The 20168-nt window shown below is 39.9% G+C and overlaps 1 protein-coding gene across 13 annotated transcripts in view; it reads left to right on the forward strand.

Annotated features, from left to right (window-relative positions):
- Sugct (succinylCoA:glutarate-CoA transferase) overlaps positions 1–20168 on the forward strand; it is an 866857-nt gene that overhangs the window by 374516 nt on the left and 472173 nt on the right. For all 13 annotated transcript variants that reach the window (XM_087591067.1, XM_087591069.1, XM_087591070.1 and 10 more), the window contains 1 exon segment: positions 10589–10660. In XM_087591067.1, the coding sequence (XP_087447193.1) occupies positions 10589–10660 (72 nt within the window).

The raw sequence follows: 20168 nt of genomic DNA on the forward strand, positions 1-20168 counted from the left end.
AATTAATTCAGATAAATCAGTAGCCTTCCTCTATACAAATGATAAACAGGCCAAGAAAGAAATTAGGGAAACAACCCCCATTACGATAGACACAAATAATATAAAATATCATGGGGGTAACTCTAACCAAACAAGTGAAAGATCTGTATGACAAGAATGTCAAGTCTTTCAAGAAAGAAATCAAAGAAGATATCAGAAAATGGAGAGATTTCCCATGCTCATGGATTGGCAGAATTAACATAGTAAAAATGGCCATCCTATCAAAGGCAGTCTACAGATTCAAGGCAATTCCCGTCAAAATCACAACACAATTCTTCAGAGACATGGAAAGAGCAATTCTCAAATTCATCTGGAAAAGCAAAAAACCCAGAATAGCAAAAACAATTCTTTTTTTTTATTATTAACTTGAGTATTTCTTATATACATTTCGAGTGTTATTCCCTTTCCCAGTTTCCGGGCAAACATCCCCCTCCCCCCTCCCCTTTCTTATCGGTGTTCCCCTCCCCACCCTCCCCCAATAGTCCCCCTCCCCCCAACAGTCTAGTTCACTGGGGGTTCAGTCTTAGCAGGACCCAGGGCTTCCCCTTCCACTGGTGCTCTTACTAGGATATTCATTGCTACCTATGAGGTCAGAGTCCAGGGTCAGTCCATGTATAGTCTTTAGGTAGTGGCTTAGTCCCTGGAAGCTCTGGTTGCTTGGCATTGTTGTACATATGGGGTCTCGAGCCCCTTCAAGCTCTTCCAGTTCTTTCTCTGATTCCTTCAACGGGGGTCCTATTCTCAGTTCAGTGGTTTGCTGCTGGTATTCGCCCCTGTATTTGCTGTATTCTGGCTGTGTCTCTCAGGAGCGATCTACATCCGGCTCCTGTCGGTCTGCACTTCTTTGCTTCATCCATCTTGTCTAATTGGATGGCTGTATATGCATGGGCCACATGTGGGGCAGACTCTGAATGGGTGTTCCTTCAGTCTCTGTTTTAATCTTTGCCTCTCTATTCCCTGCCAAGGGTATTCTTGTTCCCCTTTTAAAGAAGGAGTGAACCATTCACATTTTGATCATCTGTTTTGAGTTTCATTTGTTCTAGGCATTTAGGGTAATTCAAGCATTTGGGCTAATAGCCACTTATCAGTGAGTGCATACCATGTATGTCTTTCTGTGTTTGGGTTAGCTCACTCAGGATGATATTTTCCAGTTCCAGCCATTTGCCTACGAATTTCATAAAGTCGTTGTTTTTGATAGCTGAGTAATATTCCATTGTGTAGATGTACCACATTTTCTGTATCCATTCCTCTGTTGAAGGGCATCTGGGTTCTTTCCAGCTTCTGGCTATTATAAATAAGGCTGCAATGAACATAGTGGAGCACGTGTCTTTTTTATATGTTGGGGCATCTTTTGGGTATATGCCCAAGAGAGGTATAGCTGGATCCTCAGGCAGTTCAATGTCCAATATTCTGAGGATCCTCCAGACTGATTTCCAGAATGGTTGTACCAGTTTGCAATCCCACCAACAATGGAGGAGTGTTACTCTTTCTCCACATCCTCGCCAGCATCTGTTGTCCCCTGAGTTTTTGATCTTAGCCATTCTCACTGGTGTGAGGTGAAATCTCAGGGTTGTTTTGATTTGCATTTCCCTTATGACTAAAGATGTTGAACATTTCTTTAGGTGTTTCTCCGCCATTCGGCATTCCTCAGCTGTAAATTCTTTGTTTAGCTCTGAGCCCCATTTTTTAATAGGGTTATTTGTTTCCCTGTGGTCTAACTTCTTGAGTTCTTTGTATATTTTGGATATAAGGCCTCTATCTGTTGTAGGATTGGTAAAGATCTTTTCCCAATCTGTTGGTTGCCGTTTTGTCCTAACCACAGTGTCCTTTGCCTTACAGAAGCTTTGCAGTTTTATGAGATCCCATTTGTCAATTCTTGATCTTAGAGCATAAGCCATTGGTGTTTTGTTCAGGAAATTTTTTCCAGTGCCCATGTGTTCCAGATGCTTCCCTAGTTTTTCTTCTATTAGTTTGAGTGTGTCTGCTTTGATGTGGAGGTCCTTGATCCACTTGGACTTAAGCTTTGTACAGGGTGATAAGCATGGATCGATCTGCATTCTTCTACATGTTGACCTCCAGTTGAACCAGCACCATTTGCTGAAAATGCTATCTTTTTTCCATTGGATGGTTTTGGCTCCTTTGTCAAAAATCAAGTGACCATATGTGTGTGGGTTCATTTCTGGGTCTTCAATTCTATTCCATTGGTCTATCTGTCTGTCTCTGTACCAATACCATGCAGTATTTATCACTATTGCTCTGCAATACTGCTTGAGTTCAGGGATAGTGATTCCCCCTGAAGTCCTTTCATTGTTGAGGATAGCTTTAGCTATCCTGGGTTTTTTGTTATTCCAGATGAATTTGCAAATTGTTCTGTCTAACTCTTTGAAGAATTGGATTGGTATTTTGATGGGGATTGCATTGAATCTGTAGATTGCTTTTGGTAAAATGGCCATTTTTACTATATTAATCCTGCCAATCCATGAGCATGGGAGATCTTTCCATCTTCTGAGGTCTTCTTCAATTTCCTTCTTCAGAGGCTTGAAGTTTTTATTGTACAGATCTTTTACTTGCTTGGTTAAAGTCACACTGAGGTACTTTATATTATTTGGGTCTATTATGAAGGGTGTCGCTTCCCTAATTTCTTTCTCGGCTTGTTTCTCTTTTGTATAGAGGAAGGCAACTGATTTATTTGAGTTAATTTTATACCCAGCCACTTTGCTGAAGTTGTTTATCAGCTTTAGTAGTTCTCTGGTGGAACTTTTGGGATCACTTAAATAGACTATCATATCATCTGCAAATAGTGATATTTTGACTTCTTCTTTTCTGATCTGTATCACCTTGACATCCTTTTGTTGTCTGATTGCTCTGGCTAGAACTTCAAGAACTATATTGAATAAGTAGGGAGAGAGTGGACAGCCTTGTCTAGTCCCTGATTTTCATGGGATTGCTTCAGGTTTCTCTCCATTTAGTTTAATGTTAGCAACTGGTTTGCTGTATATGGCTTTTACCATGTTCAGGTATGGGCCTTGAATTCCTACTCTTTCCAGGACTTTTATCATGAAGGGGTGTTGAATTTTGTCAAATGCTTTCTCAGCATCTAATGAAATGATCATGTGGTTTTGTTCTTTCAGTTTGTTTATATAATGGATCACATTGATGGTTTCCCGTATATTAAACCATCCCTGCATGCCTGGGATGAAGCCTACTTGATCATGGTGGATGATTGTTTTGATGTGCTCTTGGATTCGGTTTGCCAGAATTTTATTGAATATTTTTGCGTCGATATTCATAAGGGAAATTGGTCTGAAGTTCTCTTTCTTTGTTGTGTCTTTGTGTGGTTTAGGTATAAGAGTAATTGTGGCTTCGTAGAAGGTATTCGGTAGTCATCCATCTGTTTCAATTTTGTGGAATAGTTTGGATAATATTATTATGAGGTCTTCTATGAAGGTTTGATAGAATTCTGCACTAAACCCGTCTGGACCTGGGCTCTTTTTGGTTGGGAGACCTTTAATGACTGCTTCTATTTCCTTAGGAGTTATGGGGTTGTTTAACTGGTTTATCTGTTCCTGATTTAACTTCGGTACCTGGTATCTGTCTAGGAAATTGTCCATTTCCTGAAGATTTTCAAGTTTTGTTGAATATAGGTTTTTTTAGTAAGATCTGATGATTTTTTGAATTTCCTCTGAATCTGTTGTTATGTCTCCCTTTTCATTTCTGATTTTGTTAATTTGGACGCACTCTCTGTGTCCTCTCGTTAGTCTGGCTAAGGGTTTATCTATCTTGTTGATTTTCTCAAAGAACCAACTTTTGGTTCTGTTGATTCTTTCTATGGTCCTTTTTGTTTCTACTTGGTTGATTTCAGCTCTGAGTTTGATTATTTCCTGCCTTCTACTCCTCCTGGGTGTATTTGCTTCTTTTTGTTCTAGAGCTTTTAGGTGTGCTGTCAAGCTGCTGACATATGCTCTTTCCTGTTTCTTTCTGCAGGCACTCAGCGCTATGAGTTTTCCTCTTAGCACAGCTTTCATTGTGTCCCATAAGTTTTGGTATGTTGTACCTTCATTTTCATTAAATTCTAAAAAGTCTTTAATTTCTTTCTTTATTTCTTCCTTGACCAGGTTATCATTGAGTAGAGCATTGTTCAATTTCCAAGTATATGTGGACATTCTTCCTTGATTGTTATTGAAGACCAGTTTTAGGCCTTGGTGGTCCGATAGCACGCATGGGATTATTTCTATCTTTCTGTACCTGTTGAGGCCCGTTTTTTGACCAATTATATGGTCAATTTTGGAGAAAGTACCATGAGGAGCTGAGAAGAAGGTATATCCTTTTGCTTTAGGATAGAATGTTCTATAAATATCCGTTAGGTCCATTTGGCTCATGACTTCTCTTAGTCTGTCTACGTCTCTGTTTAATTTCTGTTTCCATGATCTGTCCATTGATGAGAGTGGGGTGTTGAAATCTCCCACTATTATTGTGTGAGGTGCAATGTGTGTTTTGAGCTTTAGTAAGGTTTCTTTTACATATGTAGGTGCCCTTGTATTTGGGGCATAGATATTTAGGATTGAGAGTTCATCTTGGTGGATTTTTCCTTTGATGAATATGTAGTGTCCTTCCTTATCTTTTTTGATGACTTTTAGTTGAAAATTGATTTTATTTGATATTAGAATGGCTACTCCAGCTTGCTTCTTCTGACCATTTGCTTGGAAAGTTGTTTTCCAGCCTTTCACTCTGAGGTAGTGTCTGTCTTTGTCTCTGAGGTGTGTTTCCTGTAGGCAGCAGAATGCAGGGTCCTCGTTGCGTATCCAGTTTGTTAATCTATTTCTTTTTATTGGGGAGTTGAGGCCATTGATGTTGAGAGATATTAAGGAATAGTGGTTATTGCTTCCCGTTATATTCATATTTGGATGTGAGGTTATGTTTGTGTGCTTTCATTCTCTTTGTTTTGTTGCCAAGACGATAAGTTTTTTGCTTCTTCTAGGGTATAGCTTGCCTCCTTATGTTGGGCTTTACCATTTATTATCCTTTCTAGTGCTGGATTTGTAGAAAGATATTGTGATTGTGTAAATTTGGTTTTGTCATGGAATATCTTGGTTTCTCCATCAATGTTAATTGAGAGTTTTGCAGGATACAGTAACCTGGGCTGGCATTTGTGTTCTCTTAGGGTCTGTATGACATCAGTCCAGGATCTTCTGGCCTTCATAGTTTCTGGCGAGAAGTCTGGTATGATTCTGATAGGTCTGCCTTTATATGTTACTTGACCTTTTTCCCTTACTGCTTTTAATATTCTTTCTTTATTTTGTGCATTTGGTGTTTTGACTATTATGTGACGGGAGGTGTTTCTTTTCTGGTCCAATCCATTTGGAGTTCTGTAGGCATCTTGTATGCCTATGGGTATCTCTTTTTTTAGGTTAGGGAAGTTTTCTTCTATGATTTTGTTGAAGATATTTACTGGTCCTTTGAGCTGGGAGTCTTCACTCTCTTCTATACCTATTATCCTTAGGTTTGATCTTCTCATTGAGTCCTGGATTTCCTGTATGTTTTGGACCAGTAGCTTTTTCCGCTTTACATTATCTTTGACAGTTGAGTCAATGATTTCTATGGAATCTTCTGCTCCAGAGATTCTCTCTTCCATCTCTTGAATTCTGTTAGTGAGGCTTGTATCTACAGCTCCTTGTCTCTTCTTTTGGTTTTCTATATCCAGGGTTGTTTCCATGTGTTCTTTCTTGATTGCTTCTATTTCCATTTTTAATTCCTTCAACTGTTTGATTGTGTTTTCCTGGAATTCTTTCAGGGACTTTTGCGATTCCTCTCTGTAGGCTTCTACTTGTTTATTAATGTTTTCCTGTGTTTCCCTAAGTGTGTTCATGTCTTTCTTGAAGTCCTCCAGCATCATGATCAAATATGATTTTGAAACTAGATCTTGCTTTTCTCGTGTGTTTGGATATTCCAAGTTTGTTTTGGTGGGAGAATTGGGCTCCGATGATGGCATGTAGTCTTGGTTTCTGTTGCTTGGGTTCCTGCGCTTGCCTCTCGCCATCAGATTATCTCTAGTGTTAATTTGTTCTGCTATTTCTGACAGTGGCTAGACTGTCCTATAAGCCTGTGTGTCAGGAGTGCTGTAGACCTGTTTTCCTCTCTTTCAGTCAGTTATGGGGACAGAGTGTTCTGCTTTCGGGCGTGTAGTTTTTCCTCTCTACAGGTCTTCAGCTGTTCCTGTGGGCCTGTGTCTTGAGTTCACCAGGCAGCTTTCTTGCAGCAGAAAATTTGGTCTTACCTGTGGTCCCGAGGCTCAGGTTTGCTCGCGGGGTGCTGTCCAGGGGCTCTCTGCAGCGGCAGCAACCAGGAAGACCTGTGCCGCCCCTTCCGGGAGCTTCAGTGCACCAGGGTTCCAGATGGCCTTTGGTGTTTTCCTCTGGCGTCCGAGATGTATGTACAGAGAGCAGTCTCTTCTGGTTTCCCAGGCTTGTCTGCCTCTCTGAAGCAAAAACAATTCTTAACAGTAGAAGAACTTCTGGGGGAATCACCATCCCTGACCTTAAGCTATGTTACAGAGCAATAGTGATAAAAAAATGCATGACATTGGTATAGAGACAAACACATTGATCAATGGAATATAGTTGAAGACCCAGAAATAAAACCATGGGCTTACACACACTTGGTCTTTAACACGGAAACCAAAAATATACAATGGGGAAAAGAAAGCATCTTCAATAAATGGTGCTGGTCTAACTGGCAGTCTGTATGTAGAAAAATGAAAACAGATCCATATTTGTCACCTTGCACAAAGTATCAAGGACCTCAACATAAAACTAGATACACTGAATCTAATAGAAGAGAAAGTGGGAAAGAGCCTTGAACTCATGCGCAAACGAGGAAATTTTCCTAAACAGAACTCCTATGTCTCATGCTCTAAGATCAAGAATTGATAAATGGTACCTCATTAAACTGGAAAGCTTCTGTAAGGCAAAGGACATAATTGATAGAACAAATCAGTACCTATAGATTGGGAAAAACTTCACTAACCCCACATACTACTGAAGGCTAATATCCAGAATATATAAAGAACTCAAGAAACTAACCACCAAAAAACCCAAACAAACAATAAAAACAAACAAACAACCAAACAAAAAACAGGGTACAAAATTAAACAGAATTTACAACAGAGGAATCTCAGAGGTCTGAGAAGCACTTAAGAAAATGTTCATAGTCCTTAGTGATCAGGCAAATGGAAATCAAAACAATTCTGATATTCCACCTTACAACAATCAGAATGTCTAAGATTAAAACCTCCGGTGACAGCACATGTTGGCAAGGATGTGGAGAAAAAGAATACTCTTCCATTCTTAGTGGGATAGCAAACTGGTTCAACCACTCTGGCAATCAATCTGAAGATTCCTCAGAAAATTGGAAATAGATTTACCTAAGGCCAACTCTACCACTGTTGGCCATATACCGAAAAGATGCCCCACCATGCCAGGGGGACATGTTCCATTTTGTTCATAATGGCCTTGTGTGTGACAGCCAGAAGCTGGAAACAACCTAGATGTCCCACAACAGAAGAGTGGTTACAGAAAATGTGGTTCATTTACACAATGAAATATTACTCAGCAATTAAGAATGAGGATTCCCTGAGTGTTGCAGGCAAATGGATGAAACTAGAAAATACCATCTTGAGTGAAGTAACTCAAATCCAGAAGGACATGCATGGTTGTACTCACCAAAAAGTGGATATTAGCCCAAAATAGTAAGAATACCCAGGGTACAATCCTCAGAACTTAAGGTTAACAAGTCAAAGAACCTATGTGAGGATGCCTCAATCCCACTTGGGAGGGAGAAGAAAGAAACCACAGAAGAAGGAATGGAGGGAGGGACCTGGGTGGGAAAGGGGACAGGAAAGGGAAGAGGGAAACATGATCAGGTATTAGGTGGGAGGAACAGAACTGAAGACCCCTAAGAGCCAGCAGAAAGAATGAAAACAGGCAACCTCAGGAGGTAGGGGGTGGGGACCCTCTAGAATGTACCAAAAACCTGAGAGGTAAGAAATTCTCAGGACTCAAATGGAGGGACCTTAGATGAAATGCCCTACAGTGGAGAGAGGGACATGTAGAGCTCACCTCCAGTAGAAAGATGGGGCATCAAGAGAATGGATGGTGCTGCCATCCAACAGTCAGAGCTCTAACCCAGAATTGTTCCTGTTTGAAACAACTGCAGAGACAAAAATGGAGTAGTGCCTGAGGAAAAAGAGGTTCAGCGACTGGCCCAAAGTGGGATCTATCTCAAGGGGAGGCTCCAAAGCCTGACAATATTACTGATAACTATGGTGTGGTCACAGAAATGGGCCTATCATGACTGCCTTCCATAAGACACAACAAGCAGCTGAAAGAGATGTATTTACACCCAACCAATGGACAAAAGCTGCTGAGCCCTGTGGTTGAATTAGGGAAAAGCTGAAAGAAGCTGAGAATAGGGCTGCCTTGTATGAAGACCAGTATTCTCAACTAACCTGGACCTGAGATCTCTCAGATACTGGGCTGCCAACCAGGCAGTATATACCAGCTGATATGAGGCCCCCAACACATATACAACAGAGGACTAGACTCAGTTAGAGAAGATGCACCTAACCCTCAAGAGACTGCAGGCCCTATGGACTTGAGTAGACTGGTGGTATGGGAGTTTGGTCAAGACATCCTCATGGAGACTGGGGTAGGAGGTATGAGATGTGAAACAGCCAGAGGGTGAACTTGGAGGAGGATAAAATGTGAAGTGTAAAAAAAGATTAAATAAAATTAAAAAAAAGAAATGGAGGGAAGGATGCAAAATTCATTTTGTGTTTTGTTGTGTTTATGATATTTTCAGTGGAGGCAGAAGAGACTGATTAATGGAATAGAAGAGCGTAAGGAAGTGCTTTATGGTAGTACAAAGGCCATCAGAGAGGAGGCAAACGTTACCAGATTCGAGAGATGCAGTCCCTGTCAAGAGTGTCCCTAGTGAAGGAAAAGCAGGGAGGTTGCAGAACGAAGCTTGCCCAGGAAGAAAGGGAACTCAAGGAGCTTGCTGAGAAAGAGCTGATTGGGCAGTTGGAGGACAAGCTTGGTTCTCCAATCACACTAAGGTCACATGTGTGGAAGAGTCAAGGTAGGAAGATCTCCACTGAGCCGGCTGTTCACTGGTGAAGGTGACAATGAGGTTCTGTTTCCGTCCATCTGATCCTATCCCTAAAGATGAGTTGGCAATTTTTGTGCCTAAAGTCACATGAGATCAGAAGTGACCTTGACAAATCAGTTTTTACTAAAACTTGAAAATCGCCCAGAAATTTACACCTGATACCCTCAAAGAGCAATGCAGCTTCTCCACCTCTCTGTCCCTTTTCTTCCTTTGTCTTCCTTTTTGCTACATCTTTCTTTTCAAGCAGTTGGGAGATGCTCCTGCCCCTTGGTGGCCTGAAAAGGCCCTTAGTCTCTAGGGGTCTTGACTCAGGTAAAACTGGAAGACTTTGGCTTTGATGCGGAAAGGGTCAAGTCTGAAGCTGAGTTGGTGTTTATTAAAAATACTTTAAAATGGATTTTATGCACATGAGTTAAGAGAAAGGAAGACACTTTGGGAGAAAGCATACATACTCAAGAGTCTCGCTACTTATTTTCCTCCATGTATTCTTTTAATTACCTTATTTATTTATTTCCATCCATTCCTCTCCTGCCTAGTCTCCGCTCCTTGAGTTCATCATCTCACCCTCCCTGCACCCTCCCCCACCCTGAGAAGGTGCTAGCCCACTAGTCCACTCAGTGCACCTCACATTCACCTACACTCTTCCGTGGGGCATCTAGTTTCAACAGGATAAAACTCTTCCTCTCCCATTGAGACCAGATAAAAAGTCCTCTTCTACCCATGGGCATGGATAGCCTATGCTCCTTGGCTGGTGTCCTAGTCTTTGGGAGTTCTGAGGGGTCCAGGTTGTTCCTCTGGGGTGGTAATCCTCATCAGCTCCTTCAGTCCTTCCAAAAACTCTTCCAAAGGGGTTGCAGACCTCAATCTAATGGTTGGCTTGAGTATCTGCATTCGTCACAGTCAGCTGCTGGTAGGGCCTCTGGGAGGACAGACCTGCCTCCTGTCTGCAAGCATAATATGGCATCCGTAATAGTGTCAGCATCACCTATTCTTCTTACTCTTTGTAAATAACTGTACTATTTGCTATACCAAGATCTACAAGGAAAAATGAAAACTAAGAAAACACAAAGCTTTGAAATGTCAAAAATCATTCTATAGTACAATGAATGTAGAATTTTGTGTTATGAAACATAAGCCTAGCATTTCCTTAAATCGTCACACTTTTGCAATGCTTTAGAAATTATTTGAAGCAGCTTGAAAATCTTAAAGGAAAAAAATGCAGTTATAAGAGAAAAGATATGCACTGGGTTCGTTTTAAATTGATGAATATCATCATTTAAACATTTTAAACATTCAATATAGAATTATTAGAAATTGGACCTTTCTTTGGTCTTGCCCATGTACAGACATATGCTTACATAACTATTTCTTGTTTCTTTTTAAGGCCTTTAAGACCAAGGACGGCTATCTTGTCATTGGAGCAGGAAATAACCAGCAGTTTGCTGTTTTATGCAAGGTAATCCATAACCGCCCGGATTGGTAGCTGGCAGGCTCTGCTGTCCATTTTGTACAAAGTGTGGGAACGTTCAACTTCGCCTGACGGTGCTGCTCAGTCATAACTAGTTGAGTGCCTATGTTAGCACCTGAAATCACACCACTTGATACTCACAGATAGTGAGACATGGGTCTTTAAACACTCCCCTTTCTTTCCTTCCTCCCTTTTCTTTCTTTTGTTGTCTATTACTTCCTTTCTTCTTATTTTTCTTTCTTCTTTTCATTCTTTCTTGTCTTTTGTGTACTTGTGTATGTGTGTACCCTGAAGTATGTATTTGAAGGTATCTTTTCACCCTGTGGGTTCTAGATTATTTTGTTGCTTGCTTATTTGTTTTCTGTTGTTGTTTTTAGTATAGTATATAGGTTGAAATGAAAAAAATTATAACTTACAATTTTCTCAATTAAATTTTAAAAATTTTAGTTAATGTATAATTTTATCATTGTCCCCTTCTCTTTCCTCCTTCTTTACCCTTTTCATGTCCCTTTCTCAGTCCTTAAATTGACGGCGTCTCCTACTTTGATTATTGTTACATATATAGATATGTTTACCTCCATACATACACATATACATACATACAAACATCCATACACAAACACTTTTCTCAATTTTGGGGGTATTTTTAGTCATGTTTCTTTCCTTTTTTTCTTCCCTATCTCCCTCCCTCTCTTTCCTTTATATCATATTTAATTGGGCCCAAATATAATTGAAGTATTTGCAAATTAATTTTATGTTCTGGTAAAAACGTTAAGATTTTTTTCAGTTATCTTCATCTTCAATGAATAGCTCTCTGTGGAATTCATGCTTAAATATTTTAGAATTTAGAGTTATATTAAAAATGTTTCTTCTTGGGCGGGAAAAGAAGTGTTTCTTCTCAGTAAGGCCCAAGAAAGCCTTAAAATACTTGGACCAATTTAGGATAGAAATATGCTAATTTTAAGCATTGCCTTGACAGTTTTTAATGTTTTCACTTTTTATCTCAACTTTACATCTGCTTTAAGGCCCTTTTAAAAATAAAATACTGAATTTTAATTTTTTCACTTCACTTTCACTAGTTTACATCTAAGAAATATGAGCTAATTGACATATGTTTGTTTTACTTTTATTTTATTTTTTTGCATAAAAAGAAGGGTTTCATCTATTGGAAAGTTTTTTTCCTGACTGAGAGATTAAGTTTTTACCAACTGTGTGACTGTAAGCTTTCTGTCTTATTAAGGATTCATGAACTCCTCAGGGGAATTGTTTTCATTATAGTGGTTAACCTATTATGTATGGATTATTTATTAGGCTGCTTCTTTTTGTGCTAGAGATTAACGGGCAGAGCTAAAAACCACAGCAAATAGGTGGGAAAGACTGTAGAGAAGACAAGTGGGGACAGCTCTGACTGCAGGAAGGGCTGGTGAGGCTGAGCTGGGAAGCCTTTATAACGGTGACTCAGGGAGTGTAGAGAGAATTGATTCAAACATTTGATCTTGGATCAAAGAATCTTTATTATGAATGGTCAGCTTAAAAAATATGAAACATACGGAAACTGTTGATGGTGAAGTCATTCCTGTGCTCAACTTCAGAGATGGGAACTTCGGCTCTGTACTCTAAACAAGTGCAGGTTTGCCTCCTGTGCCATATGTTTACAGTCCCCCCCTTCTCCTCTCCCTCTCCCCCACCTCTTTCTCAAGTTGACACATCCTTCAAGTTTTTTGATTCATTACTGCTAATCGCTTTGAAATGTTTAAACTTTTTCATAAGTATCTGTAAGAACACTTTTTGGAAAAAAATTTATTTTAAAGAATGTTTGCTGCACATTTTAGTACTAAAATATGACTTACCACTATAATATGCTTGCACATTGCTTCAAAAGGGAATCTGTCATAGGACCCTGACAAAATGGCATACTTGACTTTGCTTTTCCCACATGTGAGTTAGGAATGATAATCCTTGCTATGAGCGATCAAGGCAGTGCCTATGAAAACTCCCAGACCTCAGAGGAAGTGTTCTGAATTGAGAGTTTTCATGGTATTTAGTTCATTTGTGGGTTTGCTGAGTGAGCACTGCACTTTGACTTTCTCAATCTTTGTCACTATGTCTTCACATGTAAACTTTTACTACATTTTTTTCATCCAAGTTATAAAAAAATAGTTTGTATTTCTACTTGGATACAAAGTTCTCTTTTCTTACCAGCAATACATATGTAATACATTTCTTATTATATATATTTTATCCATACTTACCTGTTAGGGATGGACTCATGCAAACTGGTTTCACAAAAGTGAGCCCAAGTCAGATTCTTTGGAAGAGTCAGAACAACTCTGTCTCCTAGGAAGGGCAGGGGCAGCTGTCAGGGACGACTGGATGGAATTTACTTAAGTCCTCTCTTTCCAAAATAGACTTTGATATACTGGTTGATTAATAGGAGGACTGTATAAAGAAGTGCTTGTGTTCAGGGGCCAGAGTCAGCGCACAAATTCAAGGGCTGGGGGTCAGAAATATAGTGCTATATATAAAGTGAATTTTGGTTTATGACAATTTCTATTTTATGTCCCTTAACGTGATGCAGAAGAACAGGGAAAGTGAGCATATGTAAGCTATTTTAAGCTGATTGGTGCCAACATTTATGGCTATTTCTATTTGAAGTATATTGACATCCCCTTTAAAGTCATTTGGACTGATGGTTTCCTTCACTGGGTACCGAATGCGTTGGTTTTCAACTTCAATATATTTAGAATCTCTGATAGTCACTTTCTCAAAGATTTGACTTTGGTGTGTTTGAGGTAGGGCATAGGAAATTTCAACTTTAATAAATGTTGTACTTGATTCAGGTGCAGGTGGTCTGTGGACATCACAGCATGATTCCTAGGGCTTATATGGGTCTTGCTTCTAGTCAGGTAACCACTGGTAAAGTACTTAATCTTTTTTAAGCATTTGTGTCCTTCTTCTAAAATGTAGACTATAATATATAGTTATACCAATGTATAGGTTATATATTAAAATACCAATGTATAGATTATAAGGGTTAGTTACATAAGAAAAACAGCATGCCCTGGGCTCACAGGAGGCATTCATTAAATGTCCACTAAAAACTTGGTTAGGATAATTCTGGTTCTAGCGAAGACCCAGGTGGCTTGGTTTTTTTTTTTTTCTTTTTTCTTTTTTCTTTTTTTTATTAACTTGAGTATTTCTTATATACATTTCGAGTGTTATTCCCTTTCACGGTTTCCGGGCAAACATCCCCCTCCCCCTCCCCTTCCTTATGGGTATTCCCCTCCCAACCCTCCCCCCATTGCCGCCCTCCCCCCAACAGTCTAGTTCACTGGGGGTTCAGTCTTAGCAGGACCCAGGCCTTCCCCTTCCACTGGTGCTCTTACTAGAATATTCATTGCTACCTATGAGGTCAGAGTCCAGGGTCAGTCCATGTATAGTCTTTAGGTAGTGGCTTAGTCCCTGGAAGCTCTGGTTGCTTGGCATTGTTGTACATATGGGGTCTCGAGCCCCTTCAAGCTCTTCCAGTTCTTTCTCTGATTCCTTCAACGGGGGTTCTATTCTCAGTTCAGTGGTTTGCTGCTGGCATTCACCTCTGTATTTGCTGTATTCTGGCTGTGTCTCTCAGGAGCGATCTACATCCAGCTCCTGTCGGTCTGCACTTCTTTGCTTCATCCATCTTGTCTAATTGGGTGGCTGTATATGTATGGGCCACATGTGGGGCAGGCTCTGAATGGGTGTTCCTTCAGTCTCTGTTTTAATCTTTGCCTCTCCCTTCACTGCCAAGGGTATTCTTGTTCCCCTTTTAAAGAAGGCGTGAAACATTCACATTTTGATCATCCGTCTTGAGTTTCATTTGTTCTAGGCATCTAGGGTAATTCAAGCATTTGGGCTAATAGCCACTTATCAATGAGTGCATACCATGTATGTCTTTCTGTGATTGGGTTAGCTCACTCAGAATGATATTTTCCAGTTCCAACCATTTGCCTACGAATTTCATAAAGTCGTTGTTTTTGATAGCTGAGTAATATTCCATTGTGTAGATGTACCACATTTTCTGTATCCATTCCTCTGTTGAAGGACATTTGGGTTCTTTCCAGCTTATGGCTATTATAAATAAGGCTGTGCTGAACATAGTGGAGCACGTGTCTTTTTTATATGTTGGGGCATCTTTTGGGTATATGCCCAAGAGAGGTATAGCTGGATCCTCAGGCAGTTCAATGTCCAATTTTCTGAGGAACCTCCAGACTGATTTCCAGAATGGTTGTACCAGTCTGCAATCCCACCAACAATGGAGGAGTGTTCCTCTTTCTCCGCATCCTCCCCAGCATCTGCTGTCACCTGAGTTTTTGATCTTAACCATTCTCCCTGGTGTGAGGTGAAATCTCAGGGTTGTTTTGATTTGCATTTCCCTTATGACTAAAGATATTGAACATTTCTTTAGGTGTTTCTCAGCCATTCGGCATTCCTCAGCTGTGAATTGATTGTTTAGCTCTGAACCCCATTTTTAATAGGGTTATTTGTCTCCCTGTGGTCTAACTTCTTGAGTTCTTTGTATATTTTAGATATAAGCCCTCTATCTGTTGTAGGATTGGTAAAGATCTTTTCCCAATCTGTTGGTTGTCGTTTTGTCCTAACCACAGTGTCCTTTGCCTTACAGAAGCTTTGCAGTTTTATGATATCCCATTTGTTGATTCTTGATCTTAGAGCATAAGCCATTGGTGTTTTGTTCAGGAAATTTTTCCAGTGCCCATGGGTTCCAGATGCTTCCCTAGTTTTTCTTCTATTAGTTTGAGTGTGTCTGCTTTGATGTGGAGGTCCTTGATCCACTTGGACTTAAGCTTTGTACAGGGTGATAAGCATGGATCGATCTGCATTCTTCTACATATTGACCTCAAGTTGAACCAGCACCATTTGCTGAAAATGCTATCTTTTTTCCATTGGATGGTTTTGGCTCCTTTGTCAAAAATCAAGGGCCCATAGGTGTGTGGGTTCATTTCTGGGTCTTCAATTCTATTCCATTGGTCTATCTGTCTGTCTCTGTACCAATACCATGCAGTTTTTATCACTATTGCTCTGTAATACTGCTTGAGTTCAGGGATAGTGATTCCTCCTGAAGTCCTTTTATTGTTGAGGATAGTTTTAGCTATCCTGCGTTTTTTTGTTATTCCAGATGAATTTGCAAATTGTTCTGTCTAACTCTTTGAAGAATTGGATTGGTATTTTGATGGGGATTGCATTGAATCTGTAGATCGCTTTTGGTAAAATGGCCATTTTTACTATATTAATCCTGACAATCCATGAGCATGGGAGATCTTTCCATCTTCTGAGGTCTTCTTCAATTTCTTTTTTCAGTGTCTTGAAGTTCTTATTGTACAGATCTTTTACTTGCTTGGTTAAAGTCACACCGAGGTACTTTATATTATTTGGGTCTATTATGAAGGTTGTCGTTTCCCTAATTTCTTTCTTGGCTTGTTTCTCTTTTGTGTAGAGGAAAGCTACTGATTTATTTGAGTTAATTTTATACCCAGCCACTTTGCTGAAGTTGTTTATCAGCTTTAGTAGTTCTCTGGTGGAACTTTTGGGATCACTTAAATATACTATCATATCGTCTGCAAATAGTGATATTTTGACTTCTTCTTTTCTGATCTGTATCCCCTTGACCTCCTTTTGTTGTCTGATTGCTCTGGCTAGAACTTCAAGAACTATATTGAATAAGTAGGGAGAGAGTGGGCAGCCTTGTCTAGTCCCTGATTTTAGTGGGATTGCTTCAAGTTTCTCTCAATTTAGTTTAATGTTAGCAACTGGTTTGCTGTATATGGCTTTTACTATGTTTAGGTATGGGCCTTGAATTCCTATTCTTTCCAGGACTTTTATCATGAAGGGGTGTTGAATTTTGTCAAATGCTTTCTCAGCATCTAATGAAATGATCATGTGGTTCTGTTCTTTCAGTTTGTTTATATAATGGATCACGTTGATGGTTTTCCGTACATTAAACCATCCCTGCATGCCTGGGATGAAGCCTACTTGATCATGGTGGATGATTGTTTTGATGTGCTCTTGGATTCGGTTTGCCAGAATTTTATTGAATATTTTTGCGTCGATATTCATAAGGGAAATTGGTCTGAAGTTCTCTTTCTTTGTTGTGTCTTTGTGTGGTTTAGGTATAAGAGTAATTGTGGCTTCATAGAATGAATTCGGTAGTGCTCCATCTGTTTCAATTTTGTGGAATATTTTGGATAATATTGGTATGAGGTCTTCTATGAAGGTCTGATAGAATTCTGCACTAAACCCGTCTGGACCTGGGCTCTTTTTGGTTGGGAGACCTTTAATGACTGCTTCTATTTCCTTAGGAGTTATGGGGTTGTTTAACTGGTTTATCTGTTCCTGATTTAACATCGGTACCTGGTATCTGTCTAGGAAATTGTCCATTTCCTGCAGATTTTCAAGTTTTGTTGAATATAGGCTTTATAGTAAGATCTGATGATTTTTTGAATTTCCTCTGAATCTGTAGTTAAGTCTCCCTTTTCATTTCTGATTTTGTTAATTTGGACACACTCTCTGTGTCCTCTCGTTAGTCTGGCTAAGGGTTTATCTATCTTGTTGTTTTTCTCAAAGAACCAACTTTTGGTTCTGTTGATTCTTTCTATGGTCCTTTTTGTTTCTACTTGGTTGATTTCAGCTCTGAGTTTGATTATTTCCTGCCTTCTACTCCTCCTGGGCGTATTTGCTTCTTTTTGTTCTAGAGCTTTTAGGTGTGCTGTCAAGCTGCTGACATATGCTCTTTCCTGTTTCTTTCTGCAGGCACTCAGCGCTATGAGTTTTCCTCTTAGCACAGCTTTCATTGTGTCCCATAAGTTTGGGTATGTTGTACCTTCATTTTCATTAAATCCTAAAAAGTCTTTAATTTCTTTCTTTATTTCTTCCTTGACCAGGTTATCATTTAGTAGAGCATTGTTCAATTTCCACGTATATGTGGGCATTCTTCCCTTATTGTTATTGAAGACCAGTTTTAGGCCGTGGTGGTCCGATAGCACGCATGGGATTATTTCTATCTTTCTGTACCTGTTGAGGCCCGTTTTTTGACCAATTATATCGTCAATTTTGGAGAAAGTACCATGAGGAGCTGAGAAGAAGGTATATCCTTTTGCTTTAGGATAGAATGTTCTATAAATATCCGTTAAGTCCATTTGGCTCATGACTTCTCTTAGTCTGTCTACGTCTCTGTTTAATTTCTGTTTCCATGATCTGTCCATTGATGAGAGTGGGGTGTTGAAACCTCCCACTATTATTGTGTGAGGTGCAATGTGTGTTTTGAGCTTTAGTAAGGTTTCTTTTACGTATGTAGGTGCCCTTGTATTTGGGGCATAGATATTTAGGATTGAGAGTTCATCTTGGTGGATTTTTCCTTTGATGAATATGAAGTGTCCTTCCTTATCTTTTTTGATGACTTTTAGTTGAAAATTGATTTTATCTGATATTAGAATGGCTACTCCAGCTTGCTTCTCTGACCATTTGCTTGGAAAGTTGTTTTCCAGCCTTTCACTCTGAGGTAGTGTCTGTCTTTGTGTCTGAGGTGTGTTTCCTGTAGGCAGCAGAATGCAGGGTCCTCGTTGCGTATCCAGTTTGTTAATCTATTTCTTTTTATTGAGGAGTTGAGGCCATTTGTGTTGAGAGATATTAAGGAATAGTGATTATTGCTTCCTGTTGTATTCATATTTGGATGTGAGGTTATGTTTGTGTTCTTTTCTTCTCTTTGTTTTGTTGCCAAGACGATTAGTTTCTTGCTTCTTCTAGGGTATAGCTTGCCTCCTTATGTTGGGCTTTACCATTTATTATCCTTTCTAGTGCTGGATTTGTAGAAAGATATTGTGTAAATTTGGTTTTGTCATGGAATATCTTGGTTTCTCCATCAATGTTAATTGAGAGTTTTGCAGGATACAGTAATCTGGGCTGGCATTTGTGTTCTCTTAGGGTCTGTATGACATCAGTCCAGGATCTTCTGGCCTTCATAGTTTCTGGCGAGAAGTCTGGTGTGATTCTGATAGGTCTGCCTTTATATGTTACTTGACCTTTTCCCCTTACTGCTTTTAATATTCTTTCTTTATTTTGTGCGTTTGGTGTTTTGACTATTATGTGACAGGAGGTGTTTCTTTTCTGGTCCAATCTATTTGGAGTTCTGTAGGCTTCTTGTATGCCTATGGGTATCTCTTTTTTTAGGTTAGGGAAGTTTTCTTCTATGATTTTGTTGAAGATATTTACTGGTCCTTTGAGCTGGGAGTCTTCGCTCTCTTCTATACCTATTATCCTTAGGTTTGATCTTCTCATTGAGTCCTGGATTTCCTGTATGTTTTGGACCAGTAGCTTTTTCTGCTTTACATTATCTTTGACAGTTGAGTCAATCATTTCTATGGAATCTTCTGCTCCTGAGATTCTCTCTTCCATCTCCTGTATTCTGTTGGTGAAGCTTGTATCTACAGCTCCGTTTCTCTTCTTTTGGTTTTCTATATCCAGGGTTGTTTCCATGTGTTCTTTCTTGATTGCTTCTATTTCCATTTTTAATTCCTTCAACTGTTTGATTGTGTTTTCCTGGAATTCTTTCAGGGATTTTTGTGACTCCTCTCTATGGGCTTCTACTTTTTTATTTATTATTTCCTGGAATTCTTTCAGGGATTTTTGTGACTCCTCTCTATGGGCTTCTACTTGTTTAATTATGTTTTCCTGGAATTCTTTCAGGCATTTTTGCGATTCCTCTCTGTAGGCTTCTACTTGTTCTCTAAGGGAGTTCTTCACGTCTTTCTTGAAGTCCTCCAGCATCATGATCAAATATGATTTTGAAACTAGATCTTGCTTTTCTGGTGTTTTTGGATATTCCATGTTTGCTTTGGTGGGAGAATTGGGCTCCGATGGTGCCATGTAGTCTTGGTTTCTGTTGCTTGGGGTCCTGCGCTTGCCTCTGGCCATCAGATTATCTCTAGTGTTACTTTGTTCTATTTCTGACAGTGGCTAGACTGCCCTATAAGCCTGTGTGTCAGGAGTGCTGTAGACCTGTTTTCCTGTTTTCTTTCAGCCTGTTATGGCGACAGAGTGTTCTGCTTTCGGGCGTGTAGTTTTTCCTCTCTACAGGTCTTCAGCTGTTCCTGTGGGCCTGTATCTTGAGTTCACCAGACAGGTCACTTGCAGCAGAAAAGTTGGTCTTACCTGTGTTCCCGAGGCTCAAGTTCGCTTGCAGGGTGCTGCCCTCGAGCTCTCTGCGGTGGCAGCAACCAGGAACATCTGCGCCGCTGTTTCAGGGAGCTTCAGTGCACCAGGGTTCCAGATGGCGTTTGGTGTTTTCCTCTGGCGTCTGAGATGTGTGTGCAGAGTGCAGTCTCTTCTGGTTTCCCCTGGCGTGTCTGCCTCTTTGAAGGTTTAGCTCTCCCTCCCACGGGATTTGGGTGCAGAGAACTGTTTATCTGGTCGGTCCCTTCCGGTTCCGGAGGTGTCTCAGACGCAG

The sequence above is a fragment of the Rattus norvegicus genome, chromosome 17 (assembly GCF_021556685.1).
Source record: "Rattus norvegicus strain SHRSP/BbbUtx chromosome 17, alternate assembly SHRSP_T2T, whole genome shotgun sequence".
NCBI classification, from domain to species: domain Eukaryota; kingdom Metazoa; phylum Chordata; class Mammalia; order Rodentia; family Muridae; genus Rattus; species Rattus norvegicus.